This window comes from Sorex araneus, chromosome 1, assembly GCF_027595985.1.
Source record: "Sorex araneus isolate mSorAra2 chromosome 1, mSorAra2.pri, whole genome shotgun sequence".
Classification (NCBI taxonomy): Eukaryota; Metazoa; Chordata; class Mammalia; order Eulipotyphla; family Soricidae; genus Sorex; species Sorex araneus.
The window spans coordinates 102,540,734-102,562,223 of NC_073302.1; the positions used below are offsets into that span (position 1 = coordinate 102,540,734).

Consider the following 21,490-nt stretch of genomic DNA (forward strand, 5'->3'; position numbering starts at 1 on the left):
GCTCAGTGCAACAGGAAGGCCACAGGGAGCTCACGGCCAGCCCTGCACCTCCCCCGGGCTCTACAGGGGTTACTCTGCACGCAAAGTCTTCCCTGACTTGGGCCCGAGTCGCAGCACAGCCGGGAGAGTGCTTGCCGTGCACGCTGCCTGCCCGGGCTCGCTCAGCCCCCAGCACCCTGTATGGCCCCTGAGCCCGCCGGGAGTGATTCCCGAGTGCGGAGCCAGGAGTAAGCCCTGGGCACCGCGGGGGCTGTGGCCCCAAAGCAACCCAAGATGTTCTTCCCTTACCCGTCTGGAGTCCCTGTGGGCCAGAGGCCGTGCAGGAGCTCCGTGCTCACCTTGCATGCGGCCAGCCCCGGCTTGCTCCCCGGTACCCATCCACCCCACACCCCTGCAAAAGTTCAATGACACTCATGTGAACAAGCAAAGGATCGGATGAGAGCGTGGGCTTCAGAATGCCTCGGTTTATCTTATCCAAAGTGAGAATGAAACCAAACGACGGTATTTCGGGCCACGCGTCGGCAGAAGCTGTTCCTGGGCGACTCCGCGCTCAGACGTACTTGCTGAGCCACTCGAGCAGGTTCCTTCTGGCCTCGTCGATGTAGGGCTTGTCCTCGGGCGAGCAGTCCTCCCGCTTCCTGTGCACGAACCCGTGGGTCTGCCCGGAGAACGTCTTAATCTGGTACTCCACTCTGCAGTGCTCTTTCAGCTTCTGGGTCAGCACCGAGACCTGAGGCAGGGGGGTGGCGCCAGTTATCCCGAGCCCCCCCCACCCCCCGCCCTCCCCCTCCAGCAGGCCTGGGCACCACACGGGACAGCAGCGCCTTGGATTAGTGCCACGACGTTCACGAGCACTTCCAATTTTCACCGCTAACAATTCAGAGCAATATAAAAATGATACGTGAATTATCAGGAAAAAAGTTTGCTCGAAGCCAGACGTGGCAGTGCTCAGAGCTCACTCCTAGCTCTGTGCTCAGGGCCCACTCCTGGCGAGGCTCGGGGGCCCGGGGGAGTATGTAGTGCCATGGATCAAACTCGGGTCAGCACCTGCCAACACCTTACCCACCGTACGATCCAGTCCACTGAGGTGATGTTTCGTATGCTCTTAAATTATAATTTATTTTTTTTGTTTGTTTTTGTTTTTGGGTCACACCCGGCGATGCACAGGGGTTACTCCTGGCTCTGCACTCAGGAATTACTTCTGGCAGTGCTCAGGGGACCATATGGGATGCTGGGATTAGAACCCGGGTCGGCCGCGTGCAAAGCAAACGCCCTACCCGCTGTGCTATCGCTCCAGTCCCCTTAAATTATAATTTAGTATCACCTCTTTAACGTATGGGGGGTGCCAGAGAGATGGCACAGCAGGTCGGGTGCTGGCCTTGCCTACAGCTGACCTGGGTTCGATCCCCAGCACCCCACATGGTCTCCCATCACCGTCAGGAGTAATTTCTCACAACAGAACCAGGTGTGACCCCTGAGTTTTGTGGCCCCAAATAATGATAATGTGCTGTGGGGGGGCTGGAGCGATAGCACAGTGGGTAGGGCGTTTGCCTTGCACCCAGGTTCGATTCCTCCGCCCCTCTCGGAGAGCCCGGCAAGCTACCGAGAGTATCTCGCCCGCACGGCATCCGTGGCGTGTTCAATATGCCAAAAACAGTAATCACGAGGCTCAAAATGGAGACGTTACTGGTGCCCGCTTGAGCAAATCAATGAGCAATGGGGATGACAGTGCTCTTGGGAGAGTTACACCCAGCTGTGCTCAGACCCCTGAGGCCACTTCTGCTCAGCAGAACCTGGGGTGCCAGGAATCAACCCCAGAGCCCGTCCACGTCACACACCCAGCCCAGCATCGGCCCTTTCGCCGTGATGTGGGGCTGCTCCGGTGTTGGAGAGAAACCGCGCCCTCCCGCACACCTGGACTTCCGCCCCTGGCCCTACACCAGGTTCCAGCACCCGGGCTTCGGGGGACCCACACCTCTGGTGACTCGTGGCCCCACAGGGGGACACAGGCAGGGTCCGGCACGCCCAGTGGCCCGGCCACACACGGGTGTTTTGGGAGCCGACAGATCCACTCCCAACCCCCAGCCATGCACCCTGGGGGCCGCCACCCTGCGGGTCAGAGCTCTCTCCTCGGCCGGGCACTGAATCACAGGTGTGAGGTCCCGGGCTCTTTCCCGGCCACAGAACTAGGTACCGAGGGGCCAGGCCTTGCGTGCACGTGCCCGGGTTGGTCGCACGGGGCCCCAAGGCACACCCACGCCCTGAGCAGCACCAGGTGTGACCCCGGAACAAGCGGGGCCTTCGGGCCGGGGACGGCGCTCACTGGCGCAGCACCTGCTTCCCGAAGGGTCAAGCCACAGCAGCAGCAAAGCCCCGCGCCGGAAATGGGCAGTGACGGCAGTGACGCCCCCCGACACGGGGGCTGGGACGCGCCCCTACCTGCTCCAGCGGGATCACTGCGTCGTTCTCAGCAAACAGGAACAGCGTGGGGTTCTTCAGGGCGTACACGTCCCCCGGCTCCCTGATGATGCCTGTGAGGGGGGCGGGACGCTGGGGGCAGCCGCACAGCACACAGGCCGAGGGCCGGCCGGACCGTGTACGGGGTGGGGGGCTGGGGGGGTTCCTTGGTTGGTTGGGGCACCCCCGACTGTCCAGGGCAGTTCCTGAACCGATGGTACCAGACCCACCGCCAGCACGGCCCGTCAATGGGAACCATGAAAACAACGTTACCGCTTGGACTGTTCTAGAATCTTCTGTTGGTCTACACCAGTGCGTCAGCCCCTGACACGAGGTGCTGGCTAGTGTCGCTGAGTGCCAGGCGGCCCCGCAGAAGCCTCAGGCCCGGGGCCCCAATCCAGGCTGGGCATGAGGAAACCTGAGTTTTTGTAGGGATTTTTGAGGGTTTTTTTGTTTGTTTATTTTTTGTTTTTGGGTTTTTTTTTTTCTTTTTGGGTTATACCTGGCGATGCTCAGGAGTTCCTCCTGGCCTCTGCACTCAGTTATCACTCCTGGCGGTGCTCAGGGGACCATATGGGATGCCGGGGATCGAACCCAGGTCAGCCACGAGCCAGGCAAACGCCCTCCCCGCTGTGCCATCGCTCCGGCCCCAGGGAACCTGAGTTTTCAGCGTCTACTCAGGAATCTCAGAGATCCTCGTGCCCCGCCCGGGGGGCTCAACGAGGAGGGCTGTGCCCACTCAGCAGGAGACACACGCGCTCGGCCACACGTGGGGACAGGAAGGTAGACGTCTTGTGAAGGACACTTGTGTGGCGGCTTGAAGGGCAGGGACTGCAGGAGGGGTCAGCCGGGACCTCGGGCCCTGGGCCCTGTCTTCGGCCGCTCGCCCCCGCCAGCCCGGCCTCTGCCTGAAGCCGGTGTTCCACAGCTACCTCCCGGGTTCCTGCAGTGGGGCTGGGCAAACCCACGACACACACACCGGTGGGGGGCCAGGCTCTGGAGCAGGTGGGGACAAACCCAGACAGTGGGCGAAGTGAAGGCAGGCCAGGGTGCCCCGGTCTGCACGCAGGGTTCTCACCAGGCCAGCCCCGTGGCCAGGGCACAAGCCCAGCCGACTCACAGCAGAGCCTGAGGCGTCCAGCTGGGAGCCAGAAGGCCCGGAGGGTCCCCAGGTTCTACGCCAAGCCAGGTGCAGAGTCCAGCCCACCGCCGCCAGCCACCCCCAGGGGGCGCTAGGGAGCCATCGCCCGGGGCATGGCTCACAAAGGCTGGATTGTGGGTGTCCGGGGTCACGTGAGTTCATTTCCTTTAAGCAAGCAAAACACCCAAAGGGCTGGCGTGGTTTTGTAATCGCCGAGAGTGAGAATTCCAGCGAGGACCCACCAAGCCCGAGGGGGATCACTAGCGTGACTTTATGAAATACTGAAGAAGTCAAAGGTCCCGGCGCTTTCTCTGGTTTAAGCCCATTAATGATCAGAGTGCTGAGCCCCCGACAGCTGTTCCCACGTTGCTGCCACCCCACCTTCCCTTCCCCAGAAATGTTTACGTTGCTATGTCCCCGTGAACCAGCTTTCGTGCCTGTTCCGGCCCACAGCTGTGTGCCCGCTTGCATCTGCACGCACGCACACGCTCACACACTTGAAAATGATCTGCCTGTTGAAGCGTCTTCCCAGGGCCAAAGCCACAGCACGGCGGGGAGGGTGCGTTTTGCACCCCAGCTTCTCAGAGCTCCCAAGCACCGCCAGGAGCAACCCCTGAGCGTCACCGGGCGTGGCCCCAAACAGAACTATAAATAAAAAGGAGAAAATACTTTCATAGCTTCACTGGGGTGCCTGCTGGTACTAGCCACCAACACAGAACACCGTTCCTGGGGGCTGGAGCCATAGCACAGCAGAGAGGGCGTTGGCCTTGCACTCGACCAACCCGGGTTCAATTCCCAGCATCCCATAGGGTTCCCTGAGCACCGCCAGGAGTAATTCCTGAGTGCAGAGCCAGGAGTGACCCCTGTGCATCGACGGGTGTGACCCAAAAGGGAAAAAAAAAACCGTTCCTGGGGCCGGGAAGATAGTAAAGAGGGGAGGGCGTTTGCCTTGCATGTGGCTGACCCGGGTTGAATCCTCGGCATCCCATATGGTCCCCCGAGCACCGCCAGGAGTAATTCCTGAGTGCAGAGCCGGGAGTAACCCTTAAGCATCGCTGGGTGTGACCCAAAAAGAAAAAAAAAAAAGTTCTGGGGCAGAGCATGCGAGAGTCCCTGGCTTCCATCCCTGCACCAGAATGAGAAAAAGGAGAAAACCCTGCAAAGGGCGGGAGGCTGGAGACCCCCGGGGAGCTGGCACGGGGGTGACTGACCTGCTCTGCATGCAGCCTGCTGACCCAGCTCCATCCCTGACACCACCAGGAAGACCCCAGAGCCACGAGGAACCCAGCGCCCGGGGCCGCCAGACCCCAACCCAGCAACCAAGCCCCCCTAACCCCAGCGCCGCGCCTCCACCTGCAGCTCCAGCGCCCCCTTCCCCGGCAGGACCTGGGCTGCGCGCGGGGCCTGAGCTGGGCAGTGCCCCCGGCCCGCTTACCGTAGACGGACACCCCGGCGCGGAAGTCGGGGTAGGTGGTCATCACGTGGTGCACGGCCACGCCGCCCCAGCAGAAGCCCACCACGCCGATGTCGCGCGCGCCGCACTGCTGCCTCAGGAACTGCAGGACAGCGTCCACCTCCCTGCAGGGCGGGGCGGGCAGCGCTGGCGGGGAGGGGCAGGCTCCCGGGGTCTCCCCACGCCCCGCCACGCCACGCCCCGCCCCCGCCAGCCCCCACCCCCTCTTTCCGCCCCCATCCCCTCCCTTTGCATTTGGTCCCCACACCGTGCGGTGCGGTGCGGTGGGTCTGATTCCGGCTCCGGGCAGGGGAGGGGCATGGGTGGCTCCCCTTTGTGCAAGGGTAGGAGGACCCCTCCCCACGCCCCCTGCACTCAGCCCCCCGCGTTGCCCCCAGCCCCGTGTGCACTCATTCTGAAGACCAAAACTAGCGCATGGGGCGTTTGCCTGACCATCCCGGCATCCCACCGGTACCCCAGCACCTCCAGGGGGAGGTCCTGAGTGCCAGTCAGGAGGAACCCCTGAGCACTGCTGGGTGTGACCCAAAAAGTCATAAAAAAGGGGAAAACCCCACCCTAGGCCCAACACCTGGGGCCGCAGAGCACCACAGGGGGTCACGGCCACTTCCATCCGCCCCCATGACGCCCAGGCCCTCGGGGGCCTCTCGCCTCACAGAGCTGGGACTCGTCTCCGAGCACCAAAGTGTGCGACCCCGCCCAGAAGCATCCTTGCAACGGGCCCACCCGTGGCCACTGCGTTAGGTGGGACGTCCCCCCACCAAACGCCGAGATTCTCCCAGGAAACTCCGAGAGTCACTCCGAGATTCCCCCGCGAGGCCCATCGGACCCCGGGGTGTGTCTGAACTGTGCCGCTGGCTGGTGGCAGCCGAGCTACTCCAGGGTCTGTGCTCGGGCCTGGCCAGCCCCACGGCCCAGCGAAGCCAGTGCTCGTTCCTGCCGGGGCCTCCCTGGCCTTGGCACGACGGGGCCAGGAAAGCCAACATCGCTCTGGGTCTACCCCGCCCGCTCCTATCTCCTGTCCCCTGGGGAAGCGCAGGGCCCGTGGAGGGAGGGAGGGAATGTGAGGGGCCCCTCTGTGGCCCCCTGGACCAGGAGTGCCCCACGGCCGCCCCCGCTGAGAACTCACTTATTGATCTTCCTGGCGTTCTTGGTTTTCAGCCATTCCGGGAAGGTGGACCAGTCCCAGCTGGGGTCCCAGGGCTCCTGCCCCACGAAGAAGTCTGGAAGGATGGTTCTGGGAACGGGGACAGGAAGTGAGTCCCCTCGCAGGGTCTGGGCACCTGGCCCCGCCTGCCCTTCCGGCCGGGGAGGCCACAAGCCCCCGGGCTCAAGGACGCTCCTGCCAAGTCCAGCTCCACCCGAGCCCCGCGTGGGCCTCGGGCATCACGGTGCAGATGGAGGTGACCGCGCACCCCTGGCTGGGACTCTCGAGGCCCTCCTCTGAGTGACCCCAGCTGCACACTGCACGCCCAGCACAGCTCGCTGAGTGGTGCTTGGGAGGTCAGAAATAGACTCCTGGGGGCTGGAGCGATAGCACAGCAGGGAGGGCGTTTGCCTTGCATGCGGCCGACCCGGGTTCAATTCCCAGCATCCCATATGGTCCCCCAGTACCGCCAGGGGTGATTCCTGAGTGCAGAGGCAGGAGTAACCCTGAGCATCGCTGAGTATGACCCAAAAAGCAGAATATACACACCTTCATGTTCAAGTTCAAAGAGAAGAAAGGGGTCAAGCAATAGTACAACGGGGAGGGTGTTTGCCTTGCATGTGGCTGACCCGGGTTCAATCCCTGGCATCCCCTCTGGTCCCCCAGTCCCCACCGGGAGTGATTCCTGAGCACAGCCTCAGGAGTCAGCCCTGAGCACTGCAGGGTGTGGCCCCCAAACAGAAGGATAAATTGATTTCTTTTTCTTTTTGGGTCACACCCGGTGATGCTCAGGGGTTTCTCCTGGCTCTGCACTCAGGATTTACCTGGCGGTGCTCAGGGGACCATATAGGATGCTGGGAATCGAACCCGGGTCGGCCGCGAGCAAGGCAAACGCCCTACCCGCTGTGCTATTGCGCCAGCCCCTAAATCGATTTTTAAACAGTAAAGTGAAAACAGAAAGGAGCAGGCACCCGAGTGCAGCAGCTGAGCACACATCCGCCTCCTACAGGCCCGGTTTGTTTGATCCGCGCCCCGGCCGTGATCCCTGAGCACAGAGCCAGGAGCAATCCCTGAGCCCTGCCCGGGGTGGTCCAGAAACCAAAAACAAGCAATAAATATGTTAAAAGAAAACACCCGCATTCACCTGCTGCGGCCCGTGGGGGACAGGGAAGTAGCCGTGCAAGGCAGAAGGTAGCTCAGGTGGGCTGGAGCCACGTGCAATGGGCACCCGCTGACCCCGGCCCCATCCCTGACATCCCATACGGCCCCCGGGACCCACCTGGAGTAGTTCCTGGGCACAGAGCCAGGAGCACCCCCGCGCACCAACGAAGAATACAGTTTATTTCCCCGAAAAGGAACAACCCAGGTGGGGGGCGAGGGGATGCCGAGGGGGAGGGCTCGGCGTCACGTGCAGACTCACGTGTATCCGTTCCTGGCGATCATGTCGGCCATGTATCTGGTGTTGGGCAGCTGCCAGCCGAAGATGTCCTGGATGACAAGCACGGCCTTGCCGGTGTCCACGGGCGCCCGGGTGACATACGCCCTGATGTGCCCCACGGTCACCTCCTGTCCCATGCCCCCGTACTCCATCCGGTGGCCGATGTCACATGGGCAGGGCTGCGCTTCGTTGGCCATGGCAGAACTTGGCGCGGGACTGCGGAGAGGGACACGGGCGACCTGTCTGTCAGGCGGGGACACCAGCCCCAGAGGGCGGTGTGCTCTCCCACGCTGTGCTCGCAAAGGACACGAGGGCAGCAGCAAGCACGGGGGGCGTCTCCCGGGGACACGGGAGGCGGGAAATCCCTTCTGCCCAGGAATGGACGTGAAGATGGCAGGGCCCGGGGCGGCAGACGGGGCCCAGAGGGCGGCGCTGTGGGCCTGGCACGGGAAAGGCCAGGCTCGAGCACTGCTCGGGGGAGCCCCGGTGTGGCCCCACTGGGTAGACACCACACACACGCACACACACGCACGCACATGCACATGCACGCACACACATGCACACACGCACGCGCACATGTGCATGCACACGCACACACGCGCATGCACATGCACGTGCACATGTTCACACACACATGTTCACACATGCACACATACATACACACATACATGCACACATGCACACACATACACACATGCACGCACACACGTGCACACACATGCACGCGCACACACGCATGTTCGCACATACACACACGCACACACACACACAGAGCAGAGCTCATAGGAAAAGTCCTCTCGCCAGATCAGTAATTGCGGGAAGGATGAGGGGGCCGGGACAGTCCCCGAGGGAGCTGGCAAGGCGGGCGGAGGAACCGCCCCAGTGCAGCCAGGGCTCGGGGCCGCCTGCTGGCAGCGGGAGCCAAGACCCGCTGTCACTGTCACTGTCACTGTCACTGTCGCTGTCACTGTCGCTGAGATGCGTCCTCAGGGCCCGGAGCTGGGAGCAGAAGACAAAAGCAAGAGCAAGAGGAAGCAGAAAGGGCCTCCTGGGCAGGCGGGAAGGAGGGACAGGAACGCGTGTCTCCCTACACGCCCCCGTCCACCCAGGAAGGGCCGAGACACGGGGGCACCCTAGGGAGTGGACTCGGCAAAGAGCATTCCCAGTCCGGGGTAGACCCCCAGGCCGGGACCGCAGTCCCGGTGACCCCCAGACATCAGGCCAAGGCTGCGGGGAAAGAGGCCCAGGAGCTTCAGAGAAGCAGAAGGGAAGAACGAGGACACTGACACCTATGAGGGTTAGGGGAAGCCGAAGGGCCAGAGAGGTGGTCCAATGGGTAGGGCACTTGCCTTGCACACGCAGTCCACCTGGGTTCGCTCCCTGACATCCCACATGGTCCCCCAGCCCCGCCAGGGGTGCTCCCTGAGCACAGAGTTAGGAGTAATCCTTGAGCACTGCCGGGCGCAACCCCCAACTCAAAACTAACAACAATAACAACACATACAAGTAAGAATCACAAAGTCAGCATGAGGCCCGTGAGCGCCTGAGCTCCAAGGGCGATCACGGCTGTGCAGGCAGGAGGCGGGGGGGGGGGGGTGATCCCCAGCACAGGAATCCCCGGCCACCATTGAGGACCTCTGAGCACTGCGCCAGGAGCACTCCTGGGTGTCACTCCCAAACAAAAGAAAAAAAATTTAGTATGAACCGGTTTCTATAACAAATTCAGAAACAAACCCCCAAATTAAAACCCGCAGGATGCGAGAAAGGTTAATGCCACCCAAGTCGCCTCACTGCAAAGTGGCTGAGAAATAGACAGAGACCAGAGACAGCGGCAGTGAAAAGCCAAGAGAGTCCGACCACCTTCTGGCTGAAAATCAGGAGCACTGAGGGGGGTGGAGGGGAGGAGGCGGAGCCGGGAGCCGTGTCCTTCCATCCGGGCGGAGAGCGTCTGTTTGTCCTGCCTCGCTGCAGCTGTCACTCAGTCAGGCCCACGGCCGTGACGTCTCAGACACTTACTGGCCGTGTGTTGGCTGTGCCACGCGCTGTGGCCACGACAGCGGTGTCAGGGACCCCCTCGTGGCGTCACGCGTGCCACAAGGCGCGCCACCCCTGAGACCTCCCCCCCCCCCCCGCCCCGGGTCTCTTCCTTTTCTCACACGTATGAACACAGAGGGCAGCACTGAGACATGCCCGTGAATCAGACAGCAGCGATGGCCGCGCTGCTGAGTCAGGCTGAGTAGTGCCAACTGCCTCTCACTGTTTGTTTGGGTTTGGGGCCACACACAGCGGTCCTGGGGACCGCTCTCAGCTCAAGGCTGGGAAGTCGCTCTCAGCTCAGTGCTCAGAAGTTGCTCCCAGCTCAGTGCTTAGAAGTTGCTCTCAGTTCAGTGCTCAGAAGTTGCTCTCAGCTCAGTTCTCAGAAGTTGCACCCAGCTCAGTGCTCAGAAGTCGCTCTCAGCTCAGTGCTCGGAAGTTGCTTCCAGCTGTGCTTGCAGAGCCGTGTGGTGCCTGGGCTCGAACCCATGGCTGCAGCATGTTCTCAGCCCTCTGTGCCACATCGTGCCGGCCGCCTCTCCTGCCTGAAGGACCGGCAGCCCCGTGTGGCTGGGACAGGGGGACGGAGGCAGAGGAAGCATCGAGCAGGCATCGGCTTTTCCTTGAGAGAGTCGGAAGCCGCCGAGAGCTCTGGGGAGAGGAGTGTGACGTGACGAGGCACCACTGCGGGGCTGTCCCCAGACAGGACTCGGCCGGACAGGGCATCAAGGGCGAAGCTCAGGCTTTGCCCACAGAAGCTCCGGGCCCCATCCCCGGCATGCGTGGTCCTGAGTGCCCTGGGGAGAGACTCTGAGCACGATTCCAGGAGTAGCACTGGGTGGGACCCACAACTAAGAGGAAAAAGAGAAGGAAGAGGAGGAAGGAAAAGGAAGGAGAAGGAGAAGGATAAGAAAAAGGAGAAGCAGGAAGAGGAAGCGGAGGGAGAGGAGGACAAAGAGAAGGAGGAGGAAGAGGAAAGAGGTAGAGGAGGAGGAAGGAGGAAGGAGGAAGGAAGAGGAGGAGGAGGAGGAGGAGGGAGAGGGAAGAGGTAGAGGAGGAGGAAGGAGGAAGGAGGAAGAGGAGGAGGAGAAGGAGGAAGGAAGAGGAGGAGGAGGAAGAGGGAGAGAAGGAGAATCGGAGGAGAAAGAGGAGGAGGAAGAGAGAAGAAGAAGGTGGGAGAAGGAGGGGAGTCAGACTATCAGGCGGGCAGGGAAGGGGCCCGGAGTGACCATAGGAGGCGAGGTGACAGGGCAGTAAGAAGCAGGGGGTCAGGCCCGCAGTGCTCGGCATCTCCGGGTGACAGGACACTCGCTGCGGAAGGTTCTGGAGGGTGTGGGCAGACGGGACAGACCCCGCCTTGGGCACCTTCCTCCTGCTCAGTGCTGGCCCCGCCCACTCCGGCGGTGGGCACGTGTGCAGGGAGGGGCACGTCGCTGCCCCCTCTCTGCAGCCCTGGGCCCGGGAGGAGGGGCCCAAGGGAACACGGGAGGCGGGGGGTTGGGGGGCTTGTCGGAGGCGGCGGCTGGGAATGGATGGATGCTTCTGTCGATTTCTGTTTGGGGCCACAGCAGGCTGTGCTCAGGACTCACTCCTGGCTGTGCTCAGGGCGGACTCCCGGTGGGGTGTGTGGCGGGGACCAGCTGGGGTGTCCCGCTGTGCCCTGGCCCCGACCCGCTCTCAGGCTGCTGGGGCAAAGGCCTGCCTGCAGCGCTCCCAGCGGACTCTGGACTCCTGAGCCACGCGGGGCAGCCCCGAGTCACGGCCGCATTGCTCTAGAGCACCGAGAAGTAAACTCATCCTTGGGTCCACGAGGGCGCAGAGGCTGCAGGACGCACAGCAGATGCGGTGTCTGGAGTCCACACCCTGCCTCTGCGGTTCCCAAGCAACCACCTGGCGGGAGCCCCGGGCACCACCCACCCGGTGTGCCCCAAACCACACCCCGGGAAAAGAAAGGAAAAATCCATCCCTCAGCAAACACCGGCGAGCCCAGCCTGCGGCCCAAGAGGGAGGCCAGAGCGGGGGACCCGCGGCTGCTACCGGCCCAGCAGGGAGGACGGGTGGGGGGGGGGAACTGGTGGCTGACGGGCACCGGCTTCGGGTGCGAGCTTTCCAACCCTAAGGCAGCACCCAAACACGGCGAGCGGCACCAGTCAGGCCCGCGAGGGGCAGAACACACCGCCGCCAGCACACAAACAGGAAGTCTCACCCTGGAGAAGCACAGGGAACAAAACATTCGCGCACTGTGTAAAAAGATCCGGGTCAAGTAGATACCAGCAGCTGTCAAGGGATTTCCTTTCGGAATATTCTAGATATGCAGAATCAGAACTAAAAGGTTTGTTTTTGCTCCGGCGGGGGGGGCGGGTCCCACGGTGGTGCTCAGAGGTGCCTTCTGGCTCTGCGCTCAGACACGGCAGAGCTTGGGGGCCCCCGTGGGGTGTGGGGGAGCCGGCCCGGCCCAGCTGCCTGTAAGAGGAGATGCCTTACCTGCTGCACTGTGGCTCCCGCCCCCTAAAACAACTAACTTTTAAGGAGACCGCAGGAGCGAGCCAAACGGAGATCAGGTTTGCCTGGTGGGGGGCTGTTTGCCAAGGCCAGGCCCAGGTTGGAACAGTCAGAACCAGGCCATGGTCCCGGGCGGTGGGGTTGGGGCGTGGAGGGGAAGGCGCTTGCCTTGCATATGGCTGACCAGGGTCAGTCCCCTGGACCCCGCCAGGAGTGACTCCTGAGGGGCTGGAGCAATAGCACAGCGGGGAGGGCATTTGCCTTGCACACGGCCGACCCGGGTTCGATTCCCAGCATCCCATATGGTCCCTGAGCACCGCCAGGAGTAATTCCTGAGTGCAGAGCCAGGGGTAACCCCTGTGCATCACCAGGTGTGACCCAAAAAGAAAAAAAAAAGGAGTGACTCCTGAGCACCGAGGGGTGTAACCCAACGCTTCCCCCTGCGCCCCCCAAAAGAGAGTGGTCGGCAGGGACCCACGACCCACGACCCACCCTATCTCGGGAGCACTGGGCGTCTCTTTAACAAAGAAAGTTACCACATACCGTGTTTGCCTTTGGAGGGGTCACTTTGTAGCTGACCGAATTCAACCTTCCCCGGTGCCAGGCGGGGTCTTCCCACCCCGACTCAAGGGGGAGCTGGGGAGTAATATCCTCAACTGCCTTCGCCCCGGCTGGCACGACCCCCATCATTTATTTAGGTATCATGGGAGTCAGACTTCCCGAGGCAAGAGAGAAAATGGGCCAAAGAGACAGAAATAGAGAAAACGGGGGCCTGAGAGAGACAGTACAGGGGTCAGGCAGGTCCAGCCTCTGTACAAGTGCTCCCCAGGTCTCTCCAAGACTTTTCCCCCCAAAACCTCAGGGCGGAGCACCACCACAGGGCGGACCCCCCAAAATAGAAAAGAATAAAATAGATTTTGACTCACGAAGAGGATTGGCACAGAGGTGAGTGCCCCGAGCAGGAAGGCTGGGAGGAAATTACTAGAAGCATTTCAGAGACTCAGACCCAGAGGCGGTGAGCAGGTGACACAGGACTGGGGACAGCCCCCCCCTCCATCACCCCCCCCCCCAGCTGGCAAGCAGGAAAGAGGCAGCCCCCGGGGGGAGGGGGAGGGGGAGTTGGGAGTTTCCCCCTCACTCAGCAAAAACATGCTGGGAATCTGCCAGAAACTGACCTTCACAGGGGGCCGCCTGGATGGTTCTAGAACCGTCTGGCGGCCGAGCAGCGCCCTCCCCCAGCCCTGCCCTTCGCAGAGGGCGCGGCCTGCAGAGTCCAGTCCACCGGCCTGCAGACATGCCCATCACGTGGCCGCGCCTGGCCACTGCGGGCTGGCGGCGCCGGGGCCGGCGAGCGCTTCCCCACGCGCCCGGCGGGCTGGCCCCGGCCGCCGTGTCTCACAGGGGCCTTGAAAACAACAGGTGGCCTCCTGCGGGAGCGAGTGGGGGTGGCGGGTTCCGTGCCCGGCCGCCCGCATCCCTGCTGGACGGACACGGACACGCGCGCACGGGGCGCGCGCCTCCCTCCCGCGCTCCTCCCGCGCCCCGCCGCGCCCTGGCTCCGCGCGGGGAGCCGGGCCGGGGCTGGGGGCCGTGCCGGGGGGCACCGTGCACACGCTGCGGGCTGCAGGGGGGACGCACGTGCCCCGGACACCCCGGGCAGACCCCCGCGCAGCCCCGCGCCCCTACCTGTCCCGCCGCGCGCGCGCAGCCCCGCGGGCAGTGACCGAGGGCAGGCCGGTGGCCCCGGAGTCCCCGCCGCCGGGCCTGGAGGGAGGGCTCGGGCGGGAGGAGGGCTCAGGGAGGAGGGCGGAGGGCCGGGTGAGCCCGCCCGGGGCCTTGGCAGGCGCCCGCGGTCAGGTGCCGCCGCCTGACCCAGACGCCGAGTGAGCGCGTGTCCTGCATGCGGGATTTCGGCACCCCCAGGCAGCCGCCAGCACTGGGCCTCGGTGGCTTTCCAGGCTTTCCTTGCTCACCTCCTTACTCCCCCCCCCCTTCTTCCTTTTCCTTCCCTATTTCTGTCTTTCCTTCTTTTTATTTATTTATTTAATTGTTTTTAATTTTTTGCGTTTTGGATTCACACCCAGTGATGCACAGGAATTACTCCTGCTGGTGCTCGGGGGACCCTATGGGATGTTGGGAATCGAACCCGGGTCGGCAGCCATGCAAGGCAAACGCCCTTGCCCCTGTGCTATGGCTCCAGCCCGTCTTTCCTTCTTCCCCTCCTTTTCCTTTCTTTCCACACCCCGCAGAGCCCGGGGAGCAGAGCGTGGCCCTGGTAGGGGTCCTGCCCAGCTTCCCGAGGCGGGCCAGGCCCTTGCCCTCCCCTGAGCGCACCCGCAAGCCCAGGACCCCAGAGTCCTGACCTCCTGTGAATTACAACTGGGCTATTTCATTTCACCGCCCTGTCTTTTGCTGCTGGGACGGAGCCCGAGACCTCATGTGTGAGGTGCAGGCTCTTCCTCTGAGTCTCGTCTCACCAAAGCCCCACTGTGTTTAAAAGTCAATTACGGAAAGAAAAAAAAAGTCAATTACGTGACCAAGAATGTGACTCAGGGGCTGAAGCGATAGCACAGCAGGTCAGACATTTGCCTTGCATGCGGCTGACCCGGGTTCGATCCCCGGCACCCCAGGTGGTCCCCTGAGCACAGCCAGTAATAATTCCTGAGTGCGGAGCCAGGAGTAACCTCTGTGCATTGCTGGGTATGTATGACCCAAAAAGCAGAAAAAAGAATGTAACTGGAAAGCAAAGCACACGTGCTGCATGCGTGGGCCCTGAGTTCCATGCCTGGCACTGCAAAATAAATACATCAGTACATATTAACCATTGTTTCCCACTCCCCTTCCATATTTTGTCTGTGCTCATCTGACTAAGGTTATTTCAGCCAGCTCAGCGGGCACAAATGATTGGCTGGGGAGAGTGCAGCCAGGGAGACTGAGGCACTTGGCCAGCAGGGGGTCCCTGTGACCTGAGCCAGGCGTGGCCCACCTCTTCAAAAACACGGAAATGGGGGTGTGGGGAAATAGCTTCTGGGAGCCACAGATTTGGGGTCAGTTATATCTCATGGCACTGGGGCTTCCTCCTGGCTCTGTGCCCAGGGGTCATTCTGGCAGTGCTCAGAGGAGCATTTCCGGTGCTGGGGAATGAACCTGGGTTGCAGAAGCTTGCAAGGCAGGCTTTTTTTTTTTTTTTTTTTTTTTTTGCTTTTTTGGGTCACACCCAGCGATGCACAGGGGTTACTCCTAGCTCTGCACTCAGGAATTACTCCTGGAGGTGCTCAGGGGACCATATGGGATGCCGGGGATCGAACCCAGGCCGGCCGCATGCAAGGCAAACGCCCTACCCGCTGTGCTTTTGCTCCGGCCCCCGCAAGGCAGGTTTTAAACAACAAAACAGCAGTGACCTGAGCTGAGCATAGAAATTCTGTAGGTTCTTCTAGTAGAAAAGTGTGTGAATGGGGGTCTGGAGCATAGGACAGAGGGAGTGCCTGCTTGCGTGTGGCCAGCTCCAGTTCCCCCCCCCCCTCGCACCCCTTATGGTCCCCCAGCCACACCAGGAGCAGTGCCCGAGTGTCGCCGGGTCTGACCCGAAAACAAAACAAAAAGAAAAACATCAATTCAGACTTCAGGTGGGAAAATGACCTTTTCCTTCAAAGAGGTTTTCTCTTAAAACAGGAGGCAAAGCAATCCTGTCGACACACGTGTGCAGCTGTTATCACAAATTCATCTGCTCAGAAGCAATTTCAGAGGAATAGAAAATCATGATACTCACACAGACTAAAATGATGTGTGGGCCCAGATATTTTGCAAATCATTACTTCATGAAGAAAGTAGGCAGACGGTAAAAGCCAATTCAAAAGAAAATGCAAAAGGAAAAAGAACAGAGCTGGAAAGATAGTGGACTAAGAACCTGCTTCCCTGAAGGGGCAAAGGTTTAATCCCAGGTGCCACATGGTTCTGGGAGCACTGCTGAGAGGAATCCCTGCCCAGAACTGGGGGTGGACTAAAGGCCCATCCCTCAGAGAAAGCAAGTATTAAGGGGACAGAGCAATAGAACAGCGGGCAGGGCACGGGCCTTGCATGTGGTCAATGCAGATTCAATCCCCAGCACCCAGTACGGTCCTTCAGCTCTGCCAAGGGTGCTCCCTGAGCACTCAACACCAGAGGGTGTGGAAAAAAAGAGAGGAAGAAAGAAAGAAAGAAAGAAAGAAAGAAAGAAAGAAAGAAAGAAAGAAAGAAAGAAAGAAAGAAAGAAAGAAAGAGAGAAAGAAAGAAAGAAAGAGAGAAAGAGAGAGAAAGAGAAGGAAGGAAGGGAGTGAGGGAGGGAGGGAGGGAAAGAAAGAGTAAGGAAGGAAGGAAGAAAAGGAAAGGAAAGGAAGGAAGGAAGGAAGGAAGGAAGGAAGGAAGGAAGGAAGGAAGGAAGGAAGGAAGGAAGGAAGGAAGGAAGGAAGGAAGGAAGGAAGGAAGGAAGGAAGAAGGAAGGAGGGGCTGGATTGACAGCACAGCAGGTAGGGTGTTTGCCTTGCATGCAGCCAAGCCGGGTTTGATTCCCAACATCCCATATGGTCCCGAGCACTACTAGGAATCACTCCTGAGTGCATGAGCCAGGAGTGACCCCTGTGCATCGCCGGGTATGACCCAAAAAGAAAAATAAAGAAAGAGGGAGAAGAAAGAAAGAGAGAAAGAGAGAGGAAGGGAGGGAGAGGGAGGAAAGAGGAATGGAGGGAGTGAGGGAGAAAAAAGAAAAAGAAGAGAGAAATAGGAAGGAAGGAAGGAAGGAAGGAAGGAAGGAAGGAAGGAAGGAAGGAAGGAAGGAAGGAAGGAAGGAAGGAAGGAAGGAAGGAAGGGGCCAGAGAGAGAGTACAGAGAGTAAGCACTTGCCTTGCTCGTGGCCGAACAGATCCTGGCATCCCTGAGCACCACAAAAAATGATTTCTGAGCACAGAGCGAAGTGTAACCCCCGAGCAGCATCCAGTGTGGCCCGAAACAAAACAGGAGAGAGAGAGGGGGGAGAGAGAGAGAGAGAGAGAGAGAGAGAGAGAGAGAGAATAAGAAGGAAATGCTGGGGCTGGCGCTTTCCTCCAGTGGGGAGGGAGATGAGCTGAGCCTGTCTTGCGCAGGACGGGACTCGCTTGCCTGTCTTTCACCATGACTTACCAAGCCATAAACGGTCCCACGGCACTGGAAGGCAGAGCTCGGTAACTTGAGGGTGTCCCCCAGCGAACCATCACTTTCCATCAAAACACAAGTGTGTAGTCGTCTGTTTTAAGCCTCCCCAGCGCCTTGGAAGAACCATTTGCGTGGAAGATTACATCTGAGTAACAACACAACGTCTTCTCCTCCTCGCTAAATTTAGAGCCCAGCACCGGGACCAACAGATTTAGCAGCACTATTATTAACAGGCGGAGTTTCACAGTTGCAGAGCTCCGTGCCTGGGACAATCTGCCCGCCCCGTATCAAACCCAAGACCTCACTCCACGTGGCACAGTGCTTCCTTCGGAACTGACTGGAAGTCACAGACTGCATAGGGTGCTGCACAGGGACGCGAACTCCAGAAATAACCTCCTCCCTCAGTGCTGCAGGGTTGTCTTTGGTTAGCAAGTGCTGGTGAACCAACAAACAGTATTTGAGAACGTTCTGTGTTTTGATAGTTCCTCCCCGCTGCTCTCAGTGGGCAACGCTGATGGAAATCGCTGCTCTGGACTTCAGTGTCCAACAATGGCTCCTTAGCATGAAATGCCACTCTGTGTGTGTGTGTGTGTGTGTGTGTGTGTGACAGAGACAGAAACAGAGACCGAGAGAGGGAGAGGGAGAGGGAGAGAGAGATGGAGACTCAGCAGTGTTGGGTGCTGGGTGCTGGGTGCTGGGGATGGAGCCCGACTCCTGCCCACTGACCTTCGTTCCTCAGAGCCCCCGTGGACTCTTCTCAGCTGGCACCTTCTACTTGAGCCAGCGGGAACCTTCCCCGCCCGGGCCCTCCCTGCCCGGGCCCTCCCTGCCCGGGCCCCTGCCAGTTCGGGAGAGGGCCGCCTTCTGTGTATCCAGTCTGCAAATCCTCCCCGGCTCTTGGAAAGCGTCCTGGAACTCTCAGAAGCGCCGTAAATCTCTGGCTCTTCCCTCATCTGCATTCCTAAAAACAACTCCTTTGGCATTTAGTCCTGCAAACTGGGTCACTGGATCATGTATCATCCACTCGCTGAAAGCCTTGTTTCAACAAATGTACTGACCTGAGGTTTCCCAAGACAGAGGCCAGGAGGATCCAGCCCCTCCTAGCAAACACCCGCGCTCAAGACAGGGGCCCACCCCCGAGTCTCTCCTCCCCTTGACTCAAAGACTGGGAGGCCAGAAAGATAGTGCAGGGGGTCAGCTACTTGCCTTGCACGCGGTTTGGTCCCTGTTCACTCCCCAGCTCTGCACTGGGTGCCCCAGCCCCACCAGGGGTGACCCCCACGCACAGAGTCAGGAATAAGCCCTGAGTACAGCTGGATGTGGCCTTAAAAATACAATAAATAACAAATCAAGGACTTTGTCTTCCCTTTAGAGTCAAGTTTCGGTATTGGAAATGAGCCCCAAGGGGCCAGAGAGATGGCACAATGGTTAGGGCAGCACTTACGTTGGTGACCCTGGGGAGCAATCCCATGGTCACAGAGCTCAGAGCATCACCAGAATTTTGCTTGTTTTTAAAAAGGAAAAAATGAATAAAATAAGGGATGAGATTAGATCTGGTCTTTGACCTTTAACATACTTCAGAGTTCAGGGTCAGGGGCCAGAACGATAGTACAGTGGGTAGGCACTCGCTTTGTACTGGGCCAACCCAGATTCGATCCCTGACACCCCATAAGGTCCCGGGGTGGGGGGGCTGTCAGCAGTGACTCCTGAATGTAGAGCCAGGAGTAAGCTGTCAGCAACACCTGGTATGGCTCAAACATTCACACACACACACACACACACACACACACACACACACACACACAAGAAAAATGAAAACAACTTCAGAATCCTCTGGAAGGCTGGTCAAGGCCCAGAGTGCAGACCCAGAGCCTCTGGTTTACGGGGTACAGAGTGGACCCCGGGAATTTGCACACTAGCGACACCGGGTGATGATGCCGCTACTCCTAGTCTAAAACCTTACTTGGAGACCCACCGGGCCAGACCCGTCTGCCCGTCCGAACCGCCAGGATTAGAAGGAGCCGAGTTCTCGGGTCAGGCTCCCTGAGCCAGACTCTTGGTGCCCAGTGTGGGCGGGAGACAGTTTCACAGAGAAACTCCCCGAGTGAGGGGGCCAGAGTGATAGCACAGCGGGGAGGGCGCTTGCCCTGCACGCAGCCAACCCAGGTTCAATCCCCAGCATCCTATAGGTCCCCAAAGCACTGCCAGGAGTGATTCCTGAGTGCAGAGCCAGGTTAACCCCTGAGCACCGCTGGGGGTGACCCAGAAAGCAAAAAGAAAAACAAAAGAAACTCCCCAAATGACTCTTCAGCTGACCCGAGGTGGGGACCCCATTGACCAAGACCCTGTCCTGCGGCCAGAATGGTAGGTCAGTGGGTAGGGCTCTGGTTGACCGGGGTTCCATCCCCATTGGTACCTGCCCTGGCCAGAATGGTAGGTCAGTGGGTAGGGCTCTGATTGACCGGGCTTCCATCCCCATTGGTACCTGCCCTGGCCAGAATGGTAGGTCAGTGGGTAGGGCGCTGGTTGACCGGGGTTCCATCCCCATTGGTACCCGCCCCGGCCCACCAGGGCTGATCCCTCAGCACAGAGCCAGGAGTCTTTCCTGAGCACCGCCAGGTGTGGCCCCCAGCCAAAGTGGAGACTGTGTCCAGGCCATGCTGACGAGACCCTCCGTGGCCTTATTTTCTCTTCTGCCCCTTCATCCGTGAACACAGCCGTGGCTGGGGGTGGCCCCTGCACGGTTGGGGTGCTCCCCTCCCTTCTCTCTGAGCTTCACTCGCCTCTAGCTGTGCAGGAGAGGGGTGCTCAGCCGCAGTGCTCATGGAGGGCCATAGCCATGATGCTCAGGAATTACTCCTGGCGGTGCTCGGGGATACCGGGGATTGAACCTGGGTCGGTCACATGCAAGGCAAATGCCCTCCCCACTGTGCTCTCGCTCCGGCCCCCTGTCAGACTTCCTTAATAACGGTGCTCATCACAGAACTATTCAGAATAGAATGTTTGAATTTACATGCCTGTACAAAAAAGATTTTTTTCTTTCAATTTTTTTTTTCAATTTCCCCCTTACCCTTTATATAAAGATCATGGTTTACAGAGACACACACAGAAATCTCGGACCCGAGCAACTTGCGGCCAGAGACGGCCCGGGACTTTGCAGTGGACCTTCTCCGCTGGGCCGCTCCAGACGGGGGCAGGTGCCGTCCTACCACCTGCCCTCGAAAAGGCCCGGCGGGCGCCATTTTCTAGAAGCCAGCAAGAAGCACCAGCTCCCACGTGGCCACGATCCAGAGACACACACAGGAATCTCGGACCCGAGCAACCTGCGGCAGCAATTTCTTCAGACCCCAATTATTAAAATCTTAGAATTCCTAAAGTGTGCGGCCATTTGGGTGGCCACGTGACATTATAATAACAAGCAACACAAAACACATTGTCTAGCAATTGTATTTTCAGCAGGTATGAGGGGTGGTAGGACTGGTCTCGAAATATCGAAGGTGACTAAGGTAGAGAAAGAATACCTTGCAAATTGTCGGCCACACAAGCAGGGGGAGATATGGAAAGAGGGAGTGGGGGGAATACTGGGGATTTTGGTGGTGGAATATGTGCACTGGTGAAGGGATGGGTGTTGGATGACCGTATGATCAAAGCTCAAACATGACATTTTTGTTACTGTATCTCACAGTGAATTAATAAAATATATATTTTTTTAAAAAATTATGATTTACAAAGCTGGTCCTGATAAGTTGTTCCAGGCATTCAATAGTACACCACTCTCTCCATCTTCCCAGACTAAGATAAGATTTTTGAAACAAAATCATTTTACTGGGGCTGGAGCGATAGCACAGCGGGTAGGGCGTTTGCCTTGCACTCGGCCAACCCGGGTTTGATTCCCAGCATCCCATATGGTCCCCTGAGCACCGCCAGGAGTGATTGCTGAGTGCAGAGCCAGGAGTAACCCCTGTGCATTGCCGGGTGTGACACAAAAAAGCAAAAATAAAAAAAAATCATTTTACTTTACTGTTTACCACTAGTTTTCTATTTTGTGGGGTTCCGGGAGTTTAGCTCCTTCATCTCTACATGTGTAGGCATCACACCACCTCCACAATTAAAATATATATATATAATATATAG

General features: G+C 59.3%; 1 protein-coding gene across 4 annotated transcripts; it reads right to left on the reverse strand.

Moving 5' to 3' along the window:
• Nucleotides 1–433: 433 nt before the first annotated feature.
• CMBL (carboxymethylenebutenolidase homolog) lies at nt 434–17,522 on the reverse strand. 4 transcript variants are annotated; one of them, XM_055123950.1, is made up of 7 exons: nt 17,345–17,522; nt 17,069–17,122; nt 7,637–7,870; nt 6,199–6,306; nt 5,034–5,176; nt 2,440–2,531; nt 434–730 (listed from the first exon to the last, which is right to left on the reverse strand). In XM_055123950.1, the coding sequence occupies exons 2-7, from the start codon at nt 17,095–17,097 to the stop codon at nt 551–553; spliced, it is 786 nt and encodes a 261-aa protein (XP_054979925.1). In that variant the 5' UTR covers nt 17,098–17,122; nt 17,345–17,522; the 3' UTR covers nt 434–550. The 4 variants fall into 4 exon arrangements, with proteins under 4 accessions (XP_054979925.1, XP_054979924.1, XP_054979926.1 ...); XM_055123949.1 differs by lacking the exon at nt 17,069–17,122 and having other exon boundaries at nt 17,345–17,521; XM_055123951.1 differs by lacking the exons at nt 17,069–17,122; nt 17,345–17,522 and adding an exon at nt 13,877–14,027.
• Nucleotides 17,523–21,490: the final 3,968 nt, after the last annotated feature.

Bases quoted from the DNA above. Each gene is read 5' to 3' on its own strand.
- CMBL (XM_055123949.1), bottom strand. From the start codon at position 17,415: ATGGTTCGCTGGGGGACACCCTCAAGTTACCGAGCTCTGCCTTCCAGT. The intron at 5,177-6,198 runs GTGAGTTCTCAG...CCCGCCCTGCAG, and splicing joins AACGCCAGGAAGATCAATAA to GGAGGTGGACGCTGTCCTGC. The intron at 731-2,439 runs GTAGGGGCGCGT...CCCCTGCCTCAG, and splicing joins CAGTGATCCCGCTGGAGCAG to GTCTCGGTGCTGACCCAGAA.